This window comes from Pecten maximus, chromosome 8 (assembly GCF_902652985.1).
Source record: "Pecten maximus chromosome 8, xPecMax1.1, whole genome shotgun sequence".
NCBI lineage: Eukaryota > Metazoa > Mollusca > Bivalvia > Pectinida > Pectinidae > Pecten > Pecten maximus.
Window position 1 is genome coordinate 30,647,287 of NC_047022.1, and position 19,598 is coordinate 30,666,884.

At 37.9% G+C, this 19,598-nt stretch overlaps 2 protein-coding genes across 2 annotated transcripts in view; both read right to left on the bottom strand.

The window, feature by feature from the left end:
* Nucleotides 1-2,491: 2,491 nt before the first annotated feature.
* On the bottom strand, nucleotides 2,492-16,984 carry LOC117333177 (serine/arginine-rich splicing factor 4-like). The gene is made up of 5 exons (XM_033892335.1): nucleotides 15,915-16,984; nucleotides 9,505-9,535; nucleotides 8,950-9,037; nucleotides 4,736-4,835; nucleotides 2,492-4,474 (listed from the first exon to the last, which is right to left on the bottom strand). Exons 1-5 carry the CDS (start codon nucleotides 16,942-16,944, stop codon nucleotides 4,113-4,115), a joined length of 1,611 nt encoding a protein of 536 aa, XP_033748226.1. The 5' UTR covers nucleotides 16,945-16,984; the 3' UTR covers nucleotides 2,492-4,112.
* The window catches only part of LOC117332267, a 54,507-nt gene continuing 51,869 nt past the window's right edge, over nucleotides 16,961-19,598 (bottom strand). The window contains 1 exon segment of the mRNA XM_033891153.1: nucleotides 16,961-19,528. Within this exon segment, the coding sequence (XP_033747044.1) occupies nucleotides 16,961-19,528 (2,568 nt within the window).

Below are 19,598 nucleotides of genomic sequence, written 5' to 3' on the forward strand. Positions count from 1 at the left end.
CACTTTCATCAAATCAAGTGCCTTGCAATGAGTAAAGGTGTAGATTCATGACATAGGAGAAATGTTACCATTAATATGACATGCATATTTTTATGAAGTCCAATTTGATCATATTATAGCAAACATTTTTTCCATAAGTGCTTCATGTTGCATCTCATTATTTAATTTGCTTCTCTATAGTTTAATATTGGAAATATGAATGTAATGATCTAGGGCCTGTTCGTTTATGCGGACAAACTGGTTCGTCTGTTTTTAAATGTAATATTTCAAACATATATCTTGACGGACCTGCAAATGTTAATACAGGCCTTGGGAGTCTTTGTCAAGGCTCGTCTGAAAACAATAAAAAATCAACAGGTCCGGTTTATTTCTTAAACAAACAACATCAGTCCAAGTGGTCTAACCGTTTGGACCGCAAAAACGAAAACGGCCCTAATGACAAAGTTCTTGATTACCTCCCCTGGAAACGTGAACTTGTTCACCTTGTTCTCACAGGAGGTTGTAGTTAACCTCTGTTTGAATGTGATTTGTATGTTAATGTTTTTCTCAAGTAAGATACTATAAAGGTAAGAATTGTATAATTCAAATTATAATGCATACTGTTCAAAGGAATCCCCTACAAAATGTTGAGCATTATACATCTTGTATGCTTTCTTTTCACCCGGTGATTTCCTTGATCAATACAAATGAATTCCAAAATTACGGGTTCTTTCTATTTAGAATTTTACACAACATATAAATATGTTTAATCAAATCAACAAGATTGATGTATTTGATTTCAAATACCCATAATGGTATTTCTTTATTATTGTATTTATTTACTAAAAGGTTTATTTTTATCAACTTGTCTGTGTTTTATCATGTTAATGGACTTTATGATTATCAGCATATGTAAATTATGATAGTAATTTACAAATATTTATCCAAATAGAAACCACTTTAAATGTTTCAAATGAGGATCATTAAAATATTTATAGAATTTTATTTAGTTTTCCCTTGCTTTTTTTTTTTTACAGAAATACATAATTCTTTAATCCTCAATAGCCTTCCTTGTGTCTAGAGAAACAAATACCTGGTTATTATTGGAAGATAATATAGAATATATTTTTGTCTATAGATATACATGTTACGTACGAGAATCCTAAATCACTTTCCCTTATGTCTACAGAAATACATGTTACTGGAATCTTCCATCATCTTCCCTTATGTCTACAGAAATGCATGTTAATGGAATCCTCATTCAACTTCAATCATGTCTACAGAAATACACATGAGTGGAATCTTTTCAACCACCTCCCCTTATGTCTACAGAAATACACATTACTGGAATCTTCAATCCCCTTCCCTTGTGTCTACAGAAATACACATTACTGGAATCTTCAATCCCCTTCCCTTGTGTCTACAGAAATACACATTACTGGAATCTTCAATCCCCTTCCCTTGTGTCTACTGAAATACACATTACTGGAATCTTCAATCGCCTTCCCTTGTGTCTACTGAAATACACATTACTGGAATCTTCAATCGCCTTCCCTTATGTCTACAGAAATACACATTACTGGAATCTTCAATCCCCTTCCCTTGTGTCTACTGAAATACACATTACTGGAATCTTCAATCCCCTTCCCTTGTGTCTACTGAAATACACATTACTGGAATCTTCAATCGCCTTTCCTTGTGTCTACAGAAATGCATGTTAATGGAATCCTCATTCAACTTCAATCATGTCTACAGAAATACACATGACTGGAATCTTTTCAACCACCTCCCCTTATGTCTACAGAAATACACATTACTGGAATCTTCAATCCCCTTCCCTTATGTCTACAGAAATACACATTACTGGAATCTTCAATCCCCTTCCCTTGTGTCTACAGAAATACATATTACTGGAATCTTCAATCCCCTTCCCTTGTGTCTACTGAAATACACATTACTGGAATCTTCAATCGCCTTCCCTTGTGTCTACAGAAATACACATTACTGGAATCTTCAATCCCCTTCCCTTGTGTCTACAGAAATACACATTACTGGAATCTTCAATCGCCTTCCCTTGTGTCTACAGAAATACACATTACTGGAATCTTCAATCCCCTTCCCTTGTGTCTACTGAAATACACATTACTGGAATCTTCAATCGCCTTCCCTTGTGTCTACAGAAATACACATTACTGGAATCTTCAATCCCCTTCCCTAGGTGGAGGGCTAGTGATAAAGTGCCGGACACCTTGGCCTCTCTGGCAGCGCCCCCCCCCCCCCCAATTTCAAACAGATAACAAAAAGGCAGCCCAAATAAGGTGTTGAAAATATGAACAATTTTATAATAAAATAGTGTAGCGCGAAAATCCCCGGCGAACTCAACAACCGTGTCACAGTTCCGGAGTCACTCGGCAATGCCCTCAGTGGTAGCGTCGGGCACTCGCTACAATGTCCGAGTTTTGGATAATTTAGTATACGTGGGCTGTCGAGAACATCACAAAACAACACCGTCTCCCGGTTTCAGACTCTTGTATTCAGTATCGGCAACATGTACAACAGTTACACAGTTTGAGGTAAATCCCTCTCAAACATATCCAGCACAATCCAACATAGCAACACCTAGGCACCTCGAATCCGAACTCCCTGAGCTCTCTCTCACTCTTCCTTATATACTCCAGTCTGTCGGGCAACGATTGCCCGATCGGGCAAACGTGTCCTGAACTGACCTTCTGACATAACTTGACCAAATCCTGTCGGAGCAGTCGGGCAAACTGCCGGAGCAGTCGGCAAACTGTCGGAGCAGGCGGTCCGTTGACCTAGATATGTGGATACACATACACGTAAACATTTAGATGGTAATTAGGGATGAGTATATGATGACCATAGGTAATATAGACAGAGGACCTATAAAGAACCCACAGAGTGATCTCCCGAAGCCATGGGGCAATAAATCTCAAACAGTGTCAAACGTAGACCAGTAGCCACGGATCAAGGTAATTAAAACGTTATCAGTGAATGACCGGTGTATTATGCTGCCTAAAATCTCACGGTCCGCATGTACATAATTAAGTCGGGCAATGTAGGGCAAATAGGGCACCCCATCTAATTACTCATGGTCAACATAAACCTGAACTACTAAAACTACTAACACTAACATTTCTAACTAAATATAATAGAATAACGAAATATACTACACTAGATAATTATGAATAACACAACCTTCACACACACACACATGCACACACACACTTGCAGATAATTATTATTAGAGATCACAGATTTTTTTATTAAGGCAGCTAGCACTGCCCTCACATTACATTGATTGGAAATATTAGTATCTTGACACGGGGTGTAATAAAAATGAAAGTTAAGCAAAGATTAAACAAAAAAAAATAAACAAACAAAAAATAACCACATGATACTATATCATATTATAGTCATATTTGATTAAAAAAAACACCTCTAAAATGAACAAATTCATGGCCATATACACAAAGGGGTATATATAGAACAAATCTGCAAAAAAGAAAATAAGCAAAAACAGGATACAATACAGTTTAATCCTGATGGCACTATTATGTGGTATGTAAAAGCTTAATGTTGCATTTCTTTAAGGTAAAAATAAGAAATACCCATATCAGAGCCACTTGGCAACATCAAATCATCCTTTTAATACAACCTACCAGGGGAATGATTCTTTCATCTATCATTTTTACAATTCTTATTTATAACATTTGAAAAGGTATTACAAATTACCTCCAGTTGCATGGTCACACCAAGTTAACTTGTATTAAAATATCATTTTTTTCCTGAACAAATCATCCCCAGAAGGAATGATAATCTTTCTGTTGTATATATATTTCAACCTAATTCCATTAACAAAATTATTTATTACTTTAAATGACATTTGCAAAGTTATTCCAAATCGCATTGATGTGAACATGCAACTCGACTCAATATGCAATAACTTTACATTTTCATCTGACTTGATTTTATTCCTAGATGACAGCATTTTCAGCCATAATCAAGTTCTTACTATCAAGGCATGACTATGTATATTTTTTCTCCAATCAACATTTGACATCTAACTCAGTCTGTAAACAAAATCTAACATTTTCAGGTGAAGTTGCCTACTAGTAGGTGCTGACTGGCTTTTCATTCAGAGCACAGAAAAGGTACCAAGTAGCTGTGTGAAGGGAATGCCCTAGTTCTAGTTGCCTGCAGAGCCGCTCATGTTCCCTGCGATTTTGTAGTAACCACTGATGTACGTCCTGCAGTTCCTTGTTATTTGTTCTCTGTCCCTGTGGCGTGTCCAACTTGACAGACATGACATCACCACTGAGTAAATTCCAGTTGGTCGATTCCAAACATGCAAACCCCTCTTTGTTCAACTTCATTTTCCCCCCGTTCTTCTGTTGGTAGATGACCTGTACTATCTTGAAGAAGGCAAGATAGGTGGCAATCATTTTCTCCCCTGATGATGCAGCTTGGTTCCCTACAACATTTTATTTTTTTCAAATCACTATCTATGAGACATCAATTACTATATCCACAACAAAAGTAGAATTATATCAAGAATAAAGGAAACAGACTGATTTCTGAGATTTGTTTTTACTGAATTGTCCCTGTAGCCATGTTCACACTATTGGGCAAGGCCCAAACATATTTAAACAAGCTTATTTATACAGGCTTATGTCAATGGATATACTGCAAATCTTTCTATGGCTATGTGTGTCTACATATTATGCATACATACCTAAGGAATACAAGCCTTGCAGCTTCAGTAGGTTAGTGATTTTAATGTAGAAAACACCTAGTGTTTTACACAGCTCTGGAGTCAGTTCCCAGTAACATCCCTGCACAACACAAAAATGAACACAATTACCCAACAAGATGATGAAAGTGAAGATTTCTAAGACTGAAAAGTTTTCTGCATTAAATATCTTTGAAGAAAATCCGAAAGCATAATGTCATTAGGTCACTGGACTGAAAAGATGAGATAATAATTGTGAAACACAAATTAGTGGGATGCACTGTACCTCCCTGACAAGTGTGATAAACTATTTCTCAATGTATCTCACTGAGAAGCTTATCATGTTTATCTGCATTAAAGCTCTGTCCCACAAATATGTCCCTTTCTGTATCTTTGCAGAATCATCAATTTTATTAAGTGGTTCATAAATAAGCTCTCCTCAAGTTTTAATAATTTTTACACTAGGTTTACTTGAGGGTAAATATGGTACTAAAATTGTTCATTAGGGGAGGGGGATTATTTGAGGATAAATATGGTACTAAAATTGTTCATTAGGGGAGGGGGATTATTTGAGGGTAAATATGGTACTAAAATTGTTCATTAGGGGAGGGGGATTATTTGAGGGTAAATATGGTACTAAAATTGTTCATTAGGGGAGGGGGATTATTTGAGGGTAAATATGGTACTAAAATTGTTCATTAGGGGAGGGGGATCATTTGAGGGTAAATATGGTACTAAAATTGTTCATTAGGGGAGGGGGATCATTTGAGGGTAAATATGGTACTAAAATTGTTCATTAGGGGAGGGGGATTATTTGAGGGTAAATATGGTACTAAAATTGTTCATTAGGGGAGGGGGATCATTTGAGGGTAAATATGGTACTAAAATTGTTCATTAGGGGAGGGGGATTATTTGAGGGTAAATATGGTACTAAAATTGTTCATTAGGGGAGGGGGATTATTTAGGGTAAATATGGTACTAAAATTGTACATTAGAGGAAAGGGGTTATTTGAGGATAAATAGATACAAAAATTGTACATTTTGAAGAGTTTATTTAAGGATTAATAGGGTACAGAAATTGTACACTGGAAGGGGGGGGGGGGGGGGGGGTGTTATTCGAGGATAAATAGGGTACAAAAATTGTACACTAATGGAGGGGGGTAATTTGAGGATAAATAAGTACAAAAATAGTACACTTTGAAGTGTTTATTTGAGGATTGATAGGGTACACAAATTGTACTCAAGAGGAGGGGGAGTTATTTGAGGATAAATATGGAACTAAAATTGTACTCTAGAGGAGAGAGTTATTTGAGGATAAATATGGAACTAAACTTGTATTCTAGAGGAGGGGTTTATTTGAGGATAAATATGGAACTAAAATTGTATTCTAGAGGAGGGGTTTATTTGAGGATAAATATGGAACTAAAATTGTACTCTAGAGGAGGGGTTTATTTGAGGATAAATATGGAACTAAAATTGTACTCAAGAGGAGGGAGTTATTTGAGGATAAATATGGAACTAAAATTGTACTCAAGAGGAGGGGGAGTTATTTGAGGATAAATATGGAACTAAAATTGTACTCTAGAGGAGAGAGTTATTTGAGGATAAATATGGAACTAAACTTGTACTCAAGAGGAGGGGTTTATTTGAGGATAAATATGGAACTAAAATTGTATTCTAGAGGAGGGGTTTATTTGAGGATAAATATGGAACTAAAATTGTATTCTAGAGGAGGGAGTTATTTGAGGATAAATATGGAACTAAAATTGTACTCAAGAGGAGGGGTTTATTTGAGGATAAATATGGAACTAAAATTGTACTCAAGAGGAGGGAGTTATTTGAGGATAAATATGGAACTAAAATTGTATTCTAGAGGAGGGGTTTATTTGAGGATAAATATGGAACTAAAATTGTATTCTAGAGGAGGGGTTTATTTGAGGATAAATATGGAACTAAAATTGTACTCTAGAGGAGGGGTTTATTTGAGGATAAATATGGAACTAAAATTGTACTCAAGAGGAGGGAGTTATTTGAGGATAAATATGGAACTAAAATTGTACTCAAGAGGAGGGGGAGTTATTTGAGGATAAATATGGAACTAAAATTGTACTCTAGAGGAGAGAGTTATTTGAGGATAAATATGGAACTAAACTTGTATTCTAGAGGAGGGGTTTATTTGAGGATAAATATGGAACTAAAATTGTATTCTAGAGGAGGGGTTTATTTGAGGATAAATATGGAACTAAAATTGTACTCTAGAGGAGGGGTTTATTTGAGGATAAATATGGAACTAAAATTGTACTCAAGAGGAGGGAGTTATTTGAGGATAAATATGGAACTAAAATTGTACTCAAGAGGAGGGGTTTATTTGAGGATAAATATGGAACTTAAATTGTACTCAAGAGGAGGGAGTTATTTGAGGATAAATATGGAACTAAAATTGTATTCTAGAGGAGGGGTTTATTTGAGGATAAATATGGAACTAAAATTGTATTCTAGAGGAGGGGTTTATTTGAGGATAAATATGGAACTAAAATTGTACTCTAGAGGAGGGGTTTATTTGAGGATAAATATGGAACTAAAATTGTACTCAAGAGGAGGGAGTTATTTGAGGATAAATATGGAACTAAAATTGTACTCAAGAGGAGGGGTTTATTTGAGAATAAATATGGAACTAAAATTGTACTCAAGAGGAGGGGTTTATTTGAGGATAAATATGGAACTAAAATTGTACTCCAGAGGAGGGGTTTATTTGAGGATAAATATGGAACTAAAATTGTACTCAAGAGGAGGGGTTTATTTGAGAATAAATATGGAACTAAAATTGTATTCTAGAGGAGGGGGAGTTATTGGAGGATAAATATGGAACTAAAATTGTACTCAAGAGGAGGGGATTATTTGAGGATAAATATAGAACTAAAATTGTACTCTAGAGGAGGGGTTTATTTGAGGATAAATATGGAACTAAAATTGTACTCTGGAGGAGGGGTTTATTTGAGGATAAATATGGAACTAAAATTGTACTCTAGAGGAGGGGATTATTTGAGGATAAATATGGAACTAAAATTGTACTCAAGAGGAGGGAGTTATTTGAGGATAAATATGGAACTAAAATTGTACTCAAGAAGAGGGAGTTATTTGAGGATAAATATGGAACTAAAATTGTATTCTAGAGGAGGGGTTTATTTGAGGATAAATATGGAACTAAAATTGTACTCAAGAGGAGGGGTTTATTTGAGGATAAATATGGAACTAAAATTGTACTCAAGAGGAGGGGGAGTTATTTGAGGATAAATATGGAACTAAAATTGTACTCTAGAGGAGGGGATTATTTGAGGATAAATATGGAACTAAAATTGTACTCTAGAGGAGGGGTTTATTTGAGGATAAATATGGAACTAAAATTGTACTCTAGAGGAAGGGGAGTTATTTTAGGATAAATATGGAACTAAAATTGTACTCTAGAGGAGGGGTTTATTTTAGGATAAATATGGAACTTAAATTGTACTCTAGAGGAGGGGTTTATTTGAGGATAAATATGGAACTAAAATTGTACTCTAGAGGAGGGGTTTATTTGAGGATAAATACGGAACTAAAGTTGTACACGTTTGGAGGGGATTATTTGAGGATAAAATACGGAGCTAAAATTGTACACTATTGGAGTGGATTATTTGAGGATAAATATGGAACTAAAATTGTACTCTAGAGGAGGGGATTATTTGAGGATAAATATGGAACTAAAATTGTACTCTAGAGGAGGGGATTATTTGAGGATAAATATGGAACTAAAATTGTACACTATGGGAGGAGATTATTTGAAAGTAAATATGTTAGGTGTGATAAATTATTTCTCACTGACCAGTTAGTTAGTTTTTAAATGTAATATTTTAAACGTATATCTTGATGGACCTGCAAATGTTGATACAGGCCTTTGGAGTCTTTGTCAAGGCTTGTCTGAAAACAATATAAAATCACCAGGTCCGCCTTTATTTCATTAACGAACAACAAAAACACGACCCAGACAAATCTGCTGTGATTGCATACAGGAGGTCTCACCAAAAATCCAGGTAATATATGTGCAAAAACAGTGAGCCCAACATGAAGATTCATTAAATGGTCTGATTGATTAGAGAGCGTTGTCTACATGTTAAGGTTAACCGTTTTTACGCATATATTTGTCAATTTCTCTAACTGATAAGTGTGATAAACACATGTACCTCACTGATGTGTTGGAGAACATCCTTAGTATTTAGATGATTGGAGATCTTGCGTACAATTCCTTTCCAGATGCCGCTATCCTCACCACTGAAAAAATAATTTTGTTTATCATTATTAAATGTGTAATAAATGAATACTGTAATTAGATGCTTCCATTAATTTACACACTTGTTACAACAAAATGCATTTAAATACTGGAACAGATACCCAGGTAACATGTTTTACACAATACAAAGTTAACAATATAAGGTAGAAAAACAAAACAATGCAATATTTGCATATAATTATGCAGCACTATTACAGTATCAATATTATTTCATTTTCTTCTCATCATTTCTACTAAGTAAGTGTCAACAAAATAAATTATTATAATCTTCATTTCTCATACCCGTATTATTCTGTTAGAGCATTGCCCCCATTTCTAAAATGATTCAATAAATACACTGTCATCATTACCCAGATATATCAGTTAAATAATTATATTGTCATTATTTCTCAGATATGTGAGTTTGATATATTTTTATACATTCATCATTAAAAGCTCTTACACTTACATTTCTGGAGCTGAAGAAGTTCCTCCTTCACCTGTAAACAGATGAAAACATGCCATTTGGTAAATTATACACAAAACAGTGATAGTTGATGTGACCCATTTTATTTTAATGATCGATCCTTTAGGTTGTACTAAATTACATATGCTTCTGAAAATTTTAAGATGATTTTGTCAACAACATCCAACTTGTCCGTTAAAATCAAATTAATCTGAAAGATTTTATACCTTCTCTAAAAAGAGTTGTTTGAAAGATGAATTAAAAAGATTTCAACAGAAAATAGGAAGATAACAGCATCCTTAACTTAGGGACAAGTGGGAGTCAAAAACTAGTGATCATTCAGTCTGGTACAAGGAGCTCCCATTACAGGCTAAGATACATCGATCTTTCCTCTTACACACTACCCAGAAGACTGAACAGGAATAATAAACAAGAGGCTGAACCGGCCTGAATCGCTCACCTGCTTCTAGAGCAACTTTGACTAGGTCATATCATCTGTAGATACTAACTAGTGTCAATCACCAATTTATTAAATTATCAGAGTAGGCTAGCTAGGTAAGTAAATTTTGTAAGCCTTTATTCCAGCATACTATTGGCCCATATATATCGGGTCTCGGGAGATTTTAACAAATTTGACCCTGTGACTGTGACTGTAGGTCAAGGTAATTCATTTGAACAAACTTAGTAGCCCTTCACCAAAGAATGCTACATGCACAATAGTAAGTCCCTGAACCTCTTAGCTATTGAGAAGAAGTCATTTAAAGAGTTTAGCCATTTGACCCCTGTGACCCTGAATGTAAGTCAAGGTCATTCATTTGAACAAACTTGATAGCTATTAGAGAGGTTAAACAACCTTACATGTACCTGTACTTGTGTAAACGGGGGATTCCCCTTTTCTTATGTGTATGACGTCATCATTTTCTGTCATCGAGCACCGTCTACACATTGGCAGTAACTAGTGAGGCAGACTTACAAGTAAGTACAAAATGTGTAGCTTTCTATGATATATTTATTTACTTCATCAATGAAAAGTTATCAGCACATGAATTTTAAGATATTTCTTCACCCTGTTCAATGGATTAAATACTGTAATTTTGGATTTTAATTTTGAAAACAAGCTGACAAAGTTGCATAGGTCATTTGGTTGCAATTCTGTACTACTCCGTTCAACAAAAAGACATACAAACAACAATGTTGTTTTATTTTCTATTACCACAGTGTCAGTGTAGAACTGTTTATTTTCATTTCAAACTCGTCACAATGTCTTTGATATTTAGAGAGTTTAAATGTGACACAAATAGGTCTTTTTTACATACCACATTTCACGGTATTTCTTTGTTGTCTACACATAACTTATAGGCTCTAGATTATAATTATATTGTTAAATCGATTTTGTGTGGAATTTTGTTATGATCTGTATGATCGTTATTTTTGAATATATTTTAATTTGTGTATTCCCCCCCCCCCCCCCCCCCCCCCCAGATTATAGACAGTCGGAAAAAACAGGACAGATTCAGTGACCAGGACAACATGCTCCTACTGCATGAAGTCCTATCACGGAACCCATTTAAAAATAAGTCAAGATGGGGAGAAATTGTAGCTGTTCTTCCCCTTGATGTTGACATCCGCAGGGTTTGGGAGCAAACCCATCTTCTTCTGTCTCAAATTAAGAAATAAGACCGAAGTTCAATAGCCAAGTATGTATTATTGTGGTTATTTTTTGTTTCTTTTTTTGTCAATCATATATGCTAAAATCTTTGAACGACTTCTTCTTGATAACCAAAAGGCCCAGAGACCTAATATTGGGCCTGTAGCATGCTGGGATGAACGGCTACCAAGTTTGTTCAAATGGATGACCTTGACCTTCATTCAAGGTCAAAGGGGTCAAATATGAAAAAAATATTTGAACGACTTCTTCTTGATAACCAAAACGCCCAGAGACCCAATATTATATCTGTAGCATGCTGGGATGAAGGGCTACTAAGTTTGCTCAAATGGATGACCTTGACCTTCATTCAAGGTCACATGGGTCAAATATGCTAAAATCTTTAAATGACTTCTTCTTAATAACCAAAAGGTGCAGAGACCTGATATTGGGTCTGTAGCATGATGGGATGAAGGGCTACCAAGTTTGTTCGAATGAATGACCTTGACCTACATTCAAGGTCAAAGGGGTCAAATATGCTAAAATACATCAAAACTCAGGTGACCGTTAAGGCCCATGGGCCTCTTGGTTACCAAGTTCTGGAAATGAAGAACAGGACGGAGAAAAGGAAATATTATTACAAGAAATCAGTGATCTACATGAGGAGGACAGGTTACCCGAGGAAAAAATCAAAAAGTAGAGAAGCATGAGAAAACTAGGAAAACATACGTAAAAGGGCAATGGAGAATCTGACTACACAGAAAAGTAAATGAATACACAATTTTGAAAAAATACTTTATGCTCTTTTAAGGTGACCGAGAGAAATAATTTTGTTTAATTACCATGAGAAAAGAAGAATCGTGTTTCCTGAACATTTGTATATCTTCTGTTTAAGGTGACGAAGAGAATAGCACCATGAGCTACTTCCGAGAGAAGATGGATACAGAAAATGAAATAAAGGAACAGGAGTTGGAAATGAGAAAACAAGAGTTACAGCTCCAGAAGGAGATATTTGAACTGGAGAAGCATGACAGAATGCAAAAAATCGAAAATGAAAAACAACAAGCTAAAATGATGGCCGATCTAATGAAAGCACTGATAAATAAGAACTAATAAGTTTCTACTGTATGATAGTGTAGTGCATACTAGCTATGTCCATGTAAGACAAATTGTTGTGTTTGACAAAACTATATAAGAACACATTTGATGGAAACATATTTTATATGTTAATTTAAAATGAAATAAATAGAAACAAATGTACAACTTTCATTGTTGACTTTGTTTATCACTGATTCAGAACATTTTGAAATAATTTTCCAATTTAAAATATCGGATGCATTGCAAGTATCATCCCGATATGTAACTCTGCAAAGTTGGGGGTTCCACACCGAAGAACTGGCTAGTCTGGTTACCATATAAACAGCTGTGACAATTAGTCGGAAGCGTTTCCTACCAGATAGTATTTGCCAAAAGGCTGCAAATACAACTTCAGGTTTTTCTTAATTAATCAAGAAAGGAAAACAGGGCAACGATTTTCTGGAATGTCCATTAGATGCATATACGAACAGCGGACATCTTTTTATGAAATAGTGCCTGGTTCGCCGTAACAACCCCTCCTCTGTATGGTGTGATGAGGTACGGCGTCGGCGGATAAGCCGGGTCCCCATACACCGCATAAATATCTCCAGTCAGCGTTAATTGTCATGTACTGGCGCATCTGTTGCTGAAGCTGACTCTCTCGCAACATGTCTTTTCCCTTCTATATAGGACCAAACATGTTTGCAACAAGGCCGTTAGGTGTAACTACACTTTGATATTTAAATGCATGCAATCTCTTATGACCATTGTATATCAGTTTCTGGTGCTGTGTGGGTCTACATACCGGCCGCACAGTTCCATTGACAAAACCCCAACAGTTAGGAAGAGGCCCCTCACGTGCTCGGACGGCATTAACAAACTCATCCAGATTTTGCTCTGACAACCATGATCTATTCAGATCCCTTAACAAGTGTCCGTGAGTATCATGTAGAAAGTCCAAAAGTTCATTGATAATGAAAGACATAGCTGTGGACGATCTTCCAAAGAGAGAATACAAATCACTAAGACGGTTAGGGCATATCAAGCGTCTTAAAAGAATGCAGATGCCTTCAAGGCCGGAACATGTCGTCCTATTCGGACATTCAATTTTAGATGGTATTTGTAGAGCATGACACAACAATGGAATATCGTCCTTCTCAAACCGAAGCAAAGTTTTGCATTTCTCGTTCGTAATTTCTTCAAAATTAAACAATGGTTGTTCAGTCTCGAGCTCACCTCCTTTCAATGATAATAGCATAAGATCATCATCTTCTCCAATAGCAGCAAGCAGACGATAAGCGGCCATTCTGTCCTGAGCGCTACACTTTGTCATTGAATAAAATCCACCAATAAAAGCAGTTCTTCCTTTACACATACTCGTACACGTATATGCTTTGTAATACCAAAAAAATGGATGGATAGTATTGCAACAGCAATACAAAGTCCCCTGGCTGACCTAGGAGTGCACCTATTTATTTCCCATTTTTTTAACTACATGTTATACTGATCATGTATACCAAGTTTCGTTAAAATCGGAGTAGTACTTTAAGTTTAGGAGGAGTTGTGCAGACAAGCTTCAACCAATGAGAAGCCGGCCGCCATTTTGAAAAATGTATTTTTGAAAAAAAAAATGTGGGATGCACAACTACATCTTATACTGATCATGTATACCAAGTTTCGTTAAAATCAGAGTATTACTTTAGGAGGAGTTGTCCGGACAAGCCTCAACCAATGAGAAGCCAGCGGCCATTTTGAAAAATGTTTTTTTCGAAAATAAAATGTGGGATGCACAACTGCATGTTATACTGATCATGTATACCAAGTTTAGTTAAAATCTGAATAGTACTTTTGAAGGATTTGTCCGGACAACTGCGTGATAGACAGACAGACAGACAGTCGGCCGGCCGGACGGACGGAGGGTAAACCTATAGTCCCCCCGTTTTTCAAACGGCAATGGACTAATAAGCATTACGTGTACGTGTACGTGTAGGTGTAGGCTACCAGTACCTGTACCCGTAAATGTAAGGTTGCTTAACCTCTCTATTTACCCAAGCATGCTAAAGACTAAAGTCCATAATGCCTCTTGTTTATTGAGAAGAATTCGTTTAAATATTTCATACTATTTGACCCCTGTGACCTTAAATGTAAGTCAAGGTCATTCATTTGAACACACTTGGTAGCCCTTGACCCCAGTATGTAACTGGCCCAATATGAAGTCCCTGGGACCCTTGATTACTGAGAAGAAGTTGTTTCTAGATTTTAGCCTTTTTGACCCATGTGACCTTGGATATAGGTTAATGTCATCAATTTGTACAAACTTGGTAGTCCTTCACCTCTATATCCCACAGGGCCAATATCAGGTCTCTGTGCCTCATGGTTATTGAGAAGAAGCAGAGTGAGTGAGAGTTTGAAATAACAAGAGGCGAATAGGGCCTGAATCACTCACCTGGATACATGTAATTCAGTAATTATTGCAAAATAATTTAATTCAAGTTATACCAGGTATTTTAAATATTTTCCTACTTTTGAACTGCCTCTCCCAACAATGGTTCAAACCACAGGTGCACAAAATCCTGTTATTCTTGAAAAAGAAACATTTTTATTATTTTCTTTGCCATATTTCCCCTATAAGGCCCCCTTTGTCCCACCGTAAGAGGGCCATATCCTTCGTTTATACAACAACAGATCTCATTTGGATAATTATTCTCCAAACCATATTTCATCAACATCCATTCAAGTATTCAGGACTAGTAGGGATTTAAAGGATTTACCTCAATTTCCCCTAATGGGCCCAGCCCTTCCGGCCCCAGGGGAGCCACACCCTCTGTTTATACAATGCTTAATCTCCTTTGCCCAATAACAACCCAGCCCAAATTTCATCAAAATCCATTCAAGTTCAAGTTTTTTATTAACTTTCAGGTGTTCAGGACTAGTAGCAGTTTAAAGGATTTACCTCAGTTTCCCCTCTTGGGCCCCGCCCCTCCAGCCCAGGTAAGCCAAATTCTCAGTTTAATCAAAATGTGAACTACAAGGTTGTAGTCACTTGTAGAATTGTTGTGTATGGTGTAAGAGAGGAAGACGGAGTCCAAGTCGTTGTATCTTGGTTTATTTACGTGTGTAGAACTGCTCAGTCCAGTCCTTGGAAACCGACTACATAATATAGTAACATCTAACCTTTTATAGTCCTAAGTCCTAGGTATGAGTATACATGTATATGATTGATTGATTGATACATGATAATATGGAAGACGGCTGTCATATAGCCTAAGACAATATTAGATAACCATGTACAACATGTACCATTAATATCAGATCAACTACGTCAACAGGTAAACAGAATTGGTGCCAAAGGGCAAATGTGTTATATAAAAATACAGATCTAGGAATAAAATCTGATATATATTTTTAACTAAATTTTAAAATAATTTATTATATTTCATTCGTCCCTTTGTCAAAAATGATTTCAAATTAGATATAATTTCGACATCATATAAGTACGTTTGATCTCCTTTGCCCAATAATGCTCCAGCCCAAATTTCATCAAAATCTGTTCAGGACTAGTAGGGATTTAAAGAAATGTTGACGGACAACAGATGCTGTGCCATAGCATAATGGCAAAAAGTTGACGCTGGAAGGACAGACGCCGTTCCACTGGCAGGGGAGCTAATAGTCAATTCGAAAACAGCCTTACCTGTAATTGATGGTGCAGTCCAAACTTTTAAAGATGTTGTCATATCCACAGTGTCTCCAGTCTTCTCATTTCCATCATATACTGATGTTTCTTGTAAGTCCTTCGCTTCATCAGTTTTCTTTTTTGTCATTTTTTCCTTGTCTGATTTGACTTTCTCATTAGTAGTTGCCCATTTCTTCCTTTCTTCATTATGCTTAATCCATTTTTTACTTTTACTTCCATGTTCTTCGTTTACTTTTTTCTTTCTTTCATCCTTGTCTTTACTGCTGTCCATAGTATCCTTATTTTTTCTACTAGTTCTGACATGTTCACTGTATCTAGGCTTACTTTTATGGCATGTCCAATCTTTTGTCCCTCTTCTGTCTATTTCGATCTTTTCCTCTTGTTCTTCATTTCTATCATTTCTAAATCTGTCTTTACTATCATGACTTCTTCCCCTGTACCTTCTCTGCATATCTTGACTTGGACTTCTGCTGAAACTCCTCTGTCTATCCCGTCTCGTACTTCTTCTAAAACTCCTCTGTCTATCCCGTCTCATACTTCTGCTGAAACTCCTTCGTCTACTTCGACTCATACTTCTGCTGAAACTCCTTCGTCTACTTCGACTCCTACTTCTTCTGAAATTCATCGGTCTATCCCGACTCAAACTTCCGCTGAAACTCCTCTGTCTATCCCGACTCCTACTTCTGCTAAAACTCCTTCGTCTACTTTGACTCAAACTTCTGCTGATACTCCTTCGTCTTCGTCGACTTCTACTTCTGCTGGAACTCCTTCGTCTTTGTCGACTTCTACTTCTGCTGGAACTCCTTCGTCTTTGTCGACTTCTACTTCTGCTGGAACTTCTTCGTCTTTGTTGACTTCTATTTCTGCTGGAACTTCTTCGTGTTCTTTGCTTCAACCTTTGATTGGATTGTTTGTGGCTACCAATGTCAATATGCATACATATTGCTGATTCTGTGTCAAGATTATCTAATTTTCTGTATGAAAACAAATCACCTGTAAAACCACAATGGGAAATACGGTCACCCATGCGACCCCCACCAAGACTACCTCTCCCACCCACATCGGAACCACCTCTCCCATCCACACCGAGACCACCTCTCCCACCCACACCGGGACCGCCTCTCCCACCCACACCGGGGCCGCCTCTCCCACCCACACCGGGGCCGCCGCTCCCACCCACACCGGGACCGCCTCTCCCACCCACACCGGAGCCACCTCTCCCAACCACACCGGGGCCACCTCTCCCACCCACACCGGGGCCACCTCTCCCACCCACACCGGGACCACCTCTTCCACCCCAGCCACGACCACACCTCTCTCCGACCCACACCGGGGCCACCTCTCCCACCCACACCGGGGCCACCTCTCCCACCCACACCGGGGCCACCTCTCCCACCCACATCGGAACCACCTCTCCCACCCACACCGGGACCATCTCTCCCACCCACACCGGGACCACCTCTTCCACCCCAGCCATGACCACCTCTCCCACCCACACCAGGACCATCCCTAAAACCACCGCCGTAACCGCCCCTATCACCTCTAAAACCTCTACCTTGACCATCTCTGCCAACACTACCTTCCCTAAAACTTTGACGAATGGAACTTCTTGAACCACAATTATACTCGTAATTTCCACTACCTCTACTGCCAAAACTTTCATTTTGAGAAATAACTACACCACCAAAACCACCTCCAAAATACTGGGTAGTTTCTTCTGATTCAGTTGGCACTGTCTGGAGAGTATTCAAAGCTGCTGGTTTTGCAACAAATCCATATTCTTGCAATTTGGTAAGTGCACTGCTTGGTGTTGAAACACCTTGATAAGTTGAAGCTGCTTGCTTTGAAACTCCAGAGTTTAAACCTAGTGATGGTAAAGTGTTTAGTTCTGTTTGCATTGGAGCACCAAAGCAACTTGGAATACTACTCGGAGCTGCTAATGTTGTCAACCCAAAGCCAAACCCCTGTGCTGGCACATCGCGTAGTGCAGCATGCAATGGACCTCCAAATGCAGATGTTTGATTTACAGTTAACCCAGAGCCCAAATCTTGTGTTGGTACATTGTTTGTTGCTCTTTGAAGTGAAGTGTAAAATGAGAATGATGGACTTGGTAAACTGCTAGAAGTCGCTAGTTCTGAAGCGCCAAACAAGCCTAACCCTTGTCTTGGTACATCACTATGGGCTGTTTGAAGTGAAGCACCAAATGAAAATCCTTGATTCTGTAAACTGCTAGAAACGGCAGGTTTTGAAGCCGCAAAAGAGCCAAAACCATTTGTTGGGACATTGTTTGGGGTTGTTTGAAGAGAAGATTGTTGCCTTATCAAACTACTAGAAGCTGCTGTTTTTGAAGCCCCAAAAGAGCCAAAACCACCATGTGTTGGTACATCATTTTGTGTTGTTTGAAGTGAAGCACCAAATGAAGTCCCAAAATCAAACCCCTGTGTTGGTACATCTTTCAGTTTTGTTTGCGGTGATGCACCAAATTTTTGACAGACAGCAGCTCCAGATTTTGTTCTCCTCTTCCCTTGTTGGTAAGGAGGAGAGGTAGGCGTATAAAATGGACTTGCTGGCTGATAAACAGCAGCAGTAGGTTTGTACATTGGGCTGCTTGGTGAATAGGATGGGCTGGTTGGTGAATAGGATGGGCTGGTTGGTGAATATGATGGGCTGGTTGGTGAATATTTTGGAGATGTTGTTGTATATTCTAGTGACATTGGTGATAAGGCTGGGGTGGCTGGTGAATAATGGGGGTCCAGTGATGATAAAAAATTGTCGGATAATTTAGAAGTTAGATCATAATCTAAATCAATTTCAATGTCTTCATCCACTATTTGGGAGGCTGTCCTTTTTCTGCTTGCATCTGTAGTTTTCCATACATTTTTATTACAATCCCCCGTGTTCAAAAGTTCAGTGGTTGAGTCTACCATCAATTGTTCCTCCTGCTCCTCTGCCTCCTCCTGCTCCTCCTCCTCAACCTGCTCCTGCTCCTCATCCTCCTCCGCCGCCTCCTCCTCCTGCTCCTCCTCCTCCTCCTCCTCTGCCTCCTCCTCCTCCTCCTCATCCGCCTCATATATAATTCTTTTAGCACCACCTTTACCTAGCCCTTTCCCAGATTTCCTTGGTGCTCCCATTTTTGTGGATGACCTAATATCAGCAACAACAGCAGATTTCCTTTCAAATTCTTCTTCAAATTCATCACAGGAACTGTCCTCCTCACTTTCATCAGTTTCAATGTGCTCTTTAGCAGGTACAGAAGAACGTCTGGCAGCTTTGGTTGCAATCTGTTTTCTTGGAATAAATGAAGATTCCCTTTCTGATGTTTCTTCAAATTCATCACAGGAACTGTCCTCCTCACTTTCATCAGTTTCACTGTGCTCTTCAGCAGGTACAGAAGAACGTGGATTTCTGGTTAAAACATGTTCTCTTGAAACAGACAAATGCCTTTGTAGCTGACCAAGTTGTTTTTGTTGCTGTTGTTCCCATTGCAGAGGTTGCTGTTGTTGTTGCTGTTGTTGCTGCTGCTCCTGTTGAAGTTGTAATCGCTGAAGTTGTTGTTGCTGTTTTTCCCATTGCAGCGGTTGCTGTTGCTGTTGTTGTTGTTGCTGTTGCTCCTGTTGAAGTTGTAGTCGATGAAGTTGTTGTTGTTGATGTTGTTCCCATTGCAGCAGTTGTTGTTGCTGC

What these genes read in the sequence shown, in the direction of transcription:
- LOC117333177 (XM_033892335.1), bottom strand. Translation starts at nt 16,944, where the DNA reads ATGGGTGACCGTATTTCCCATTGTGGTTTTACAGGTGATTTGTTTTCA. An exon ending in ACTTCTTCAGCTCCAGAAAT is followed by an intron (nt 9,038 to 9,504) that starts GTAAGTGTAAGA and finishes TTATTTTTTCAG; the next exon opens with TGGTGAGGATAGCGGCATCT. An exon ending in GCAAGGCTTGTATTCCTTAG is followed by an intron (nt 4,475 to 4,735) that starts GTATGTATGCAT and finishes AAAATGTTGTAG; the next exon opens with GGAACCAAGCTGCATCATCA.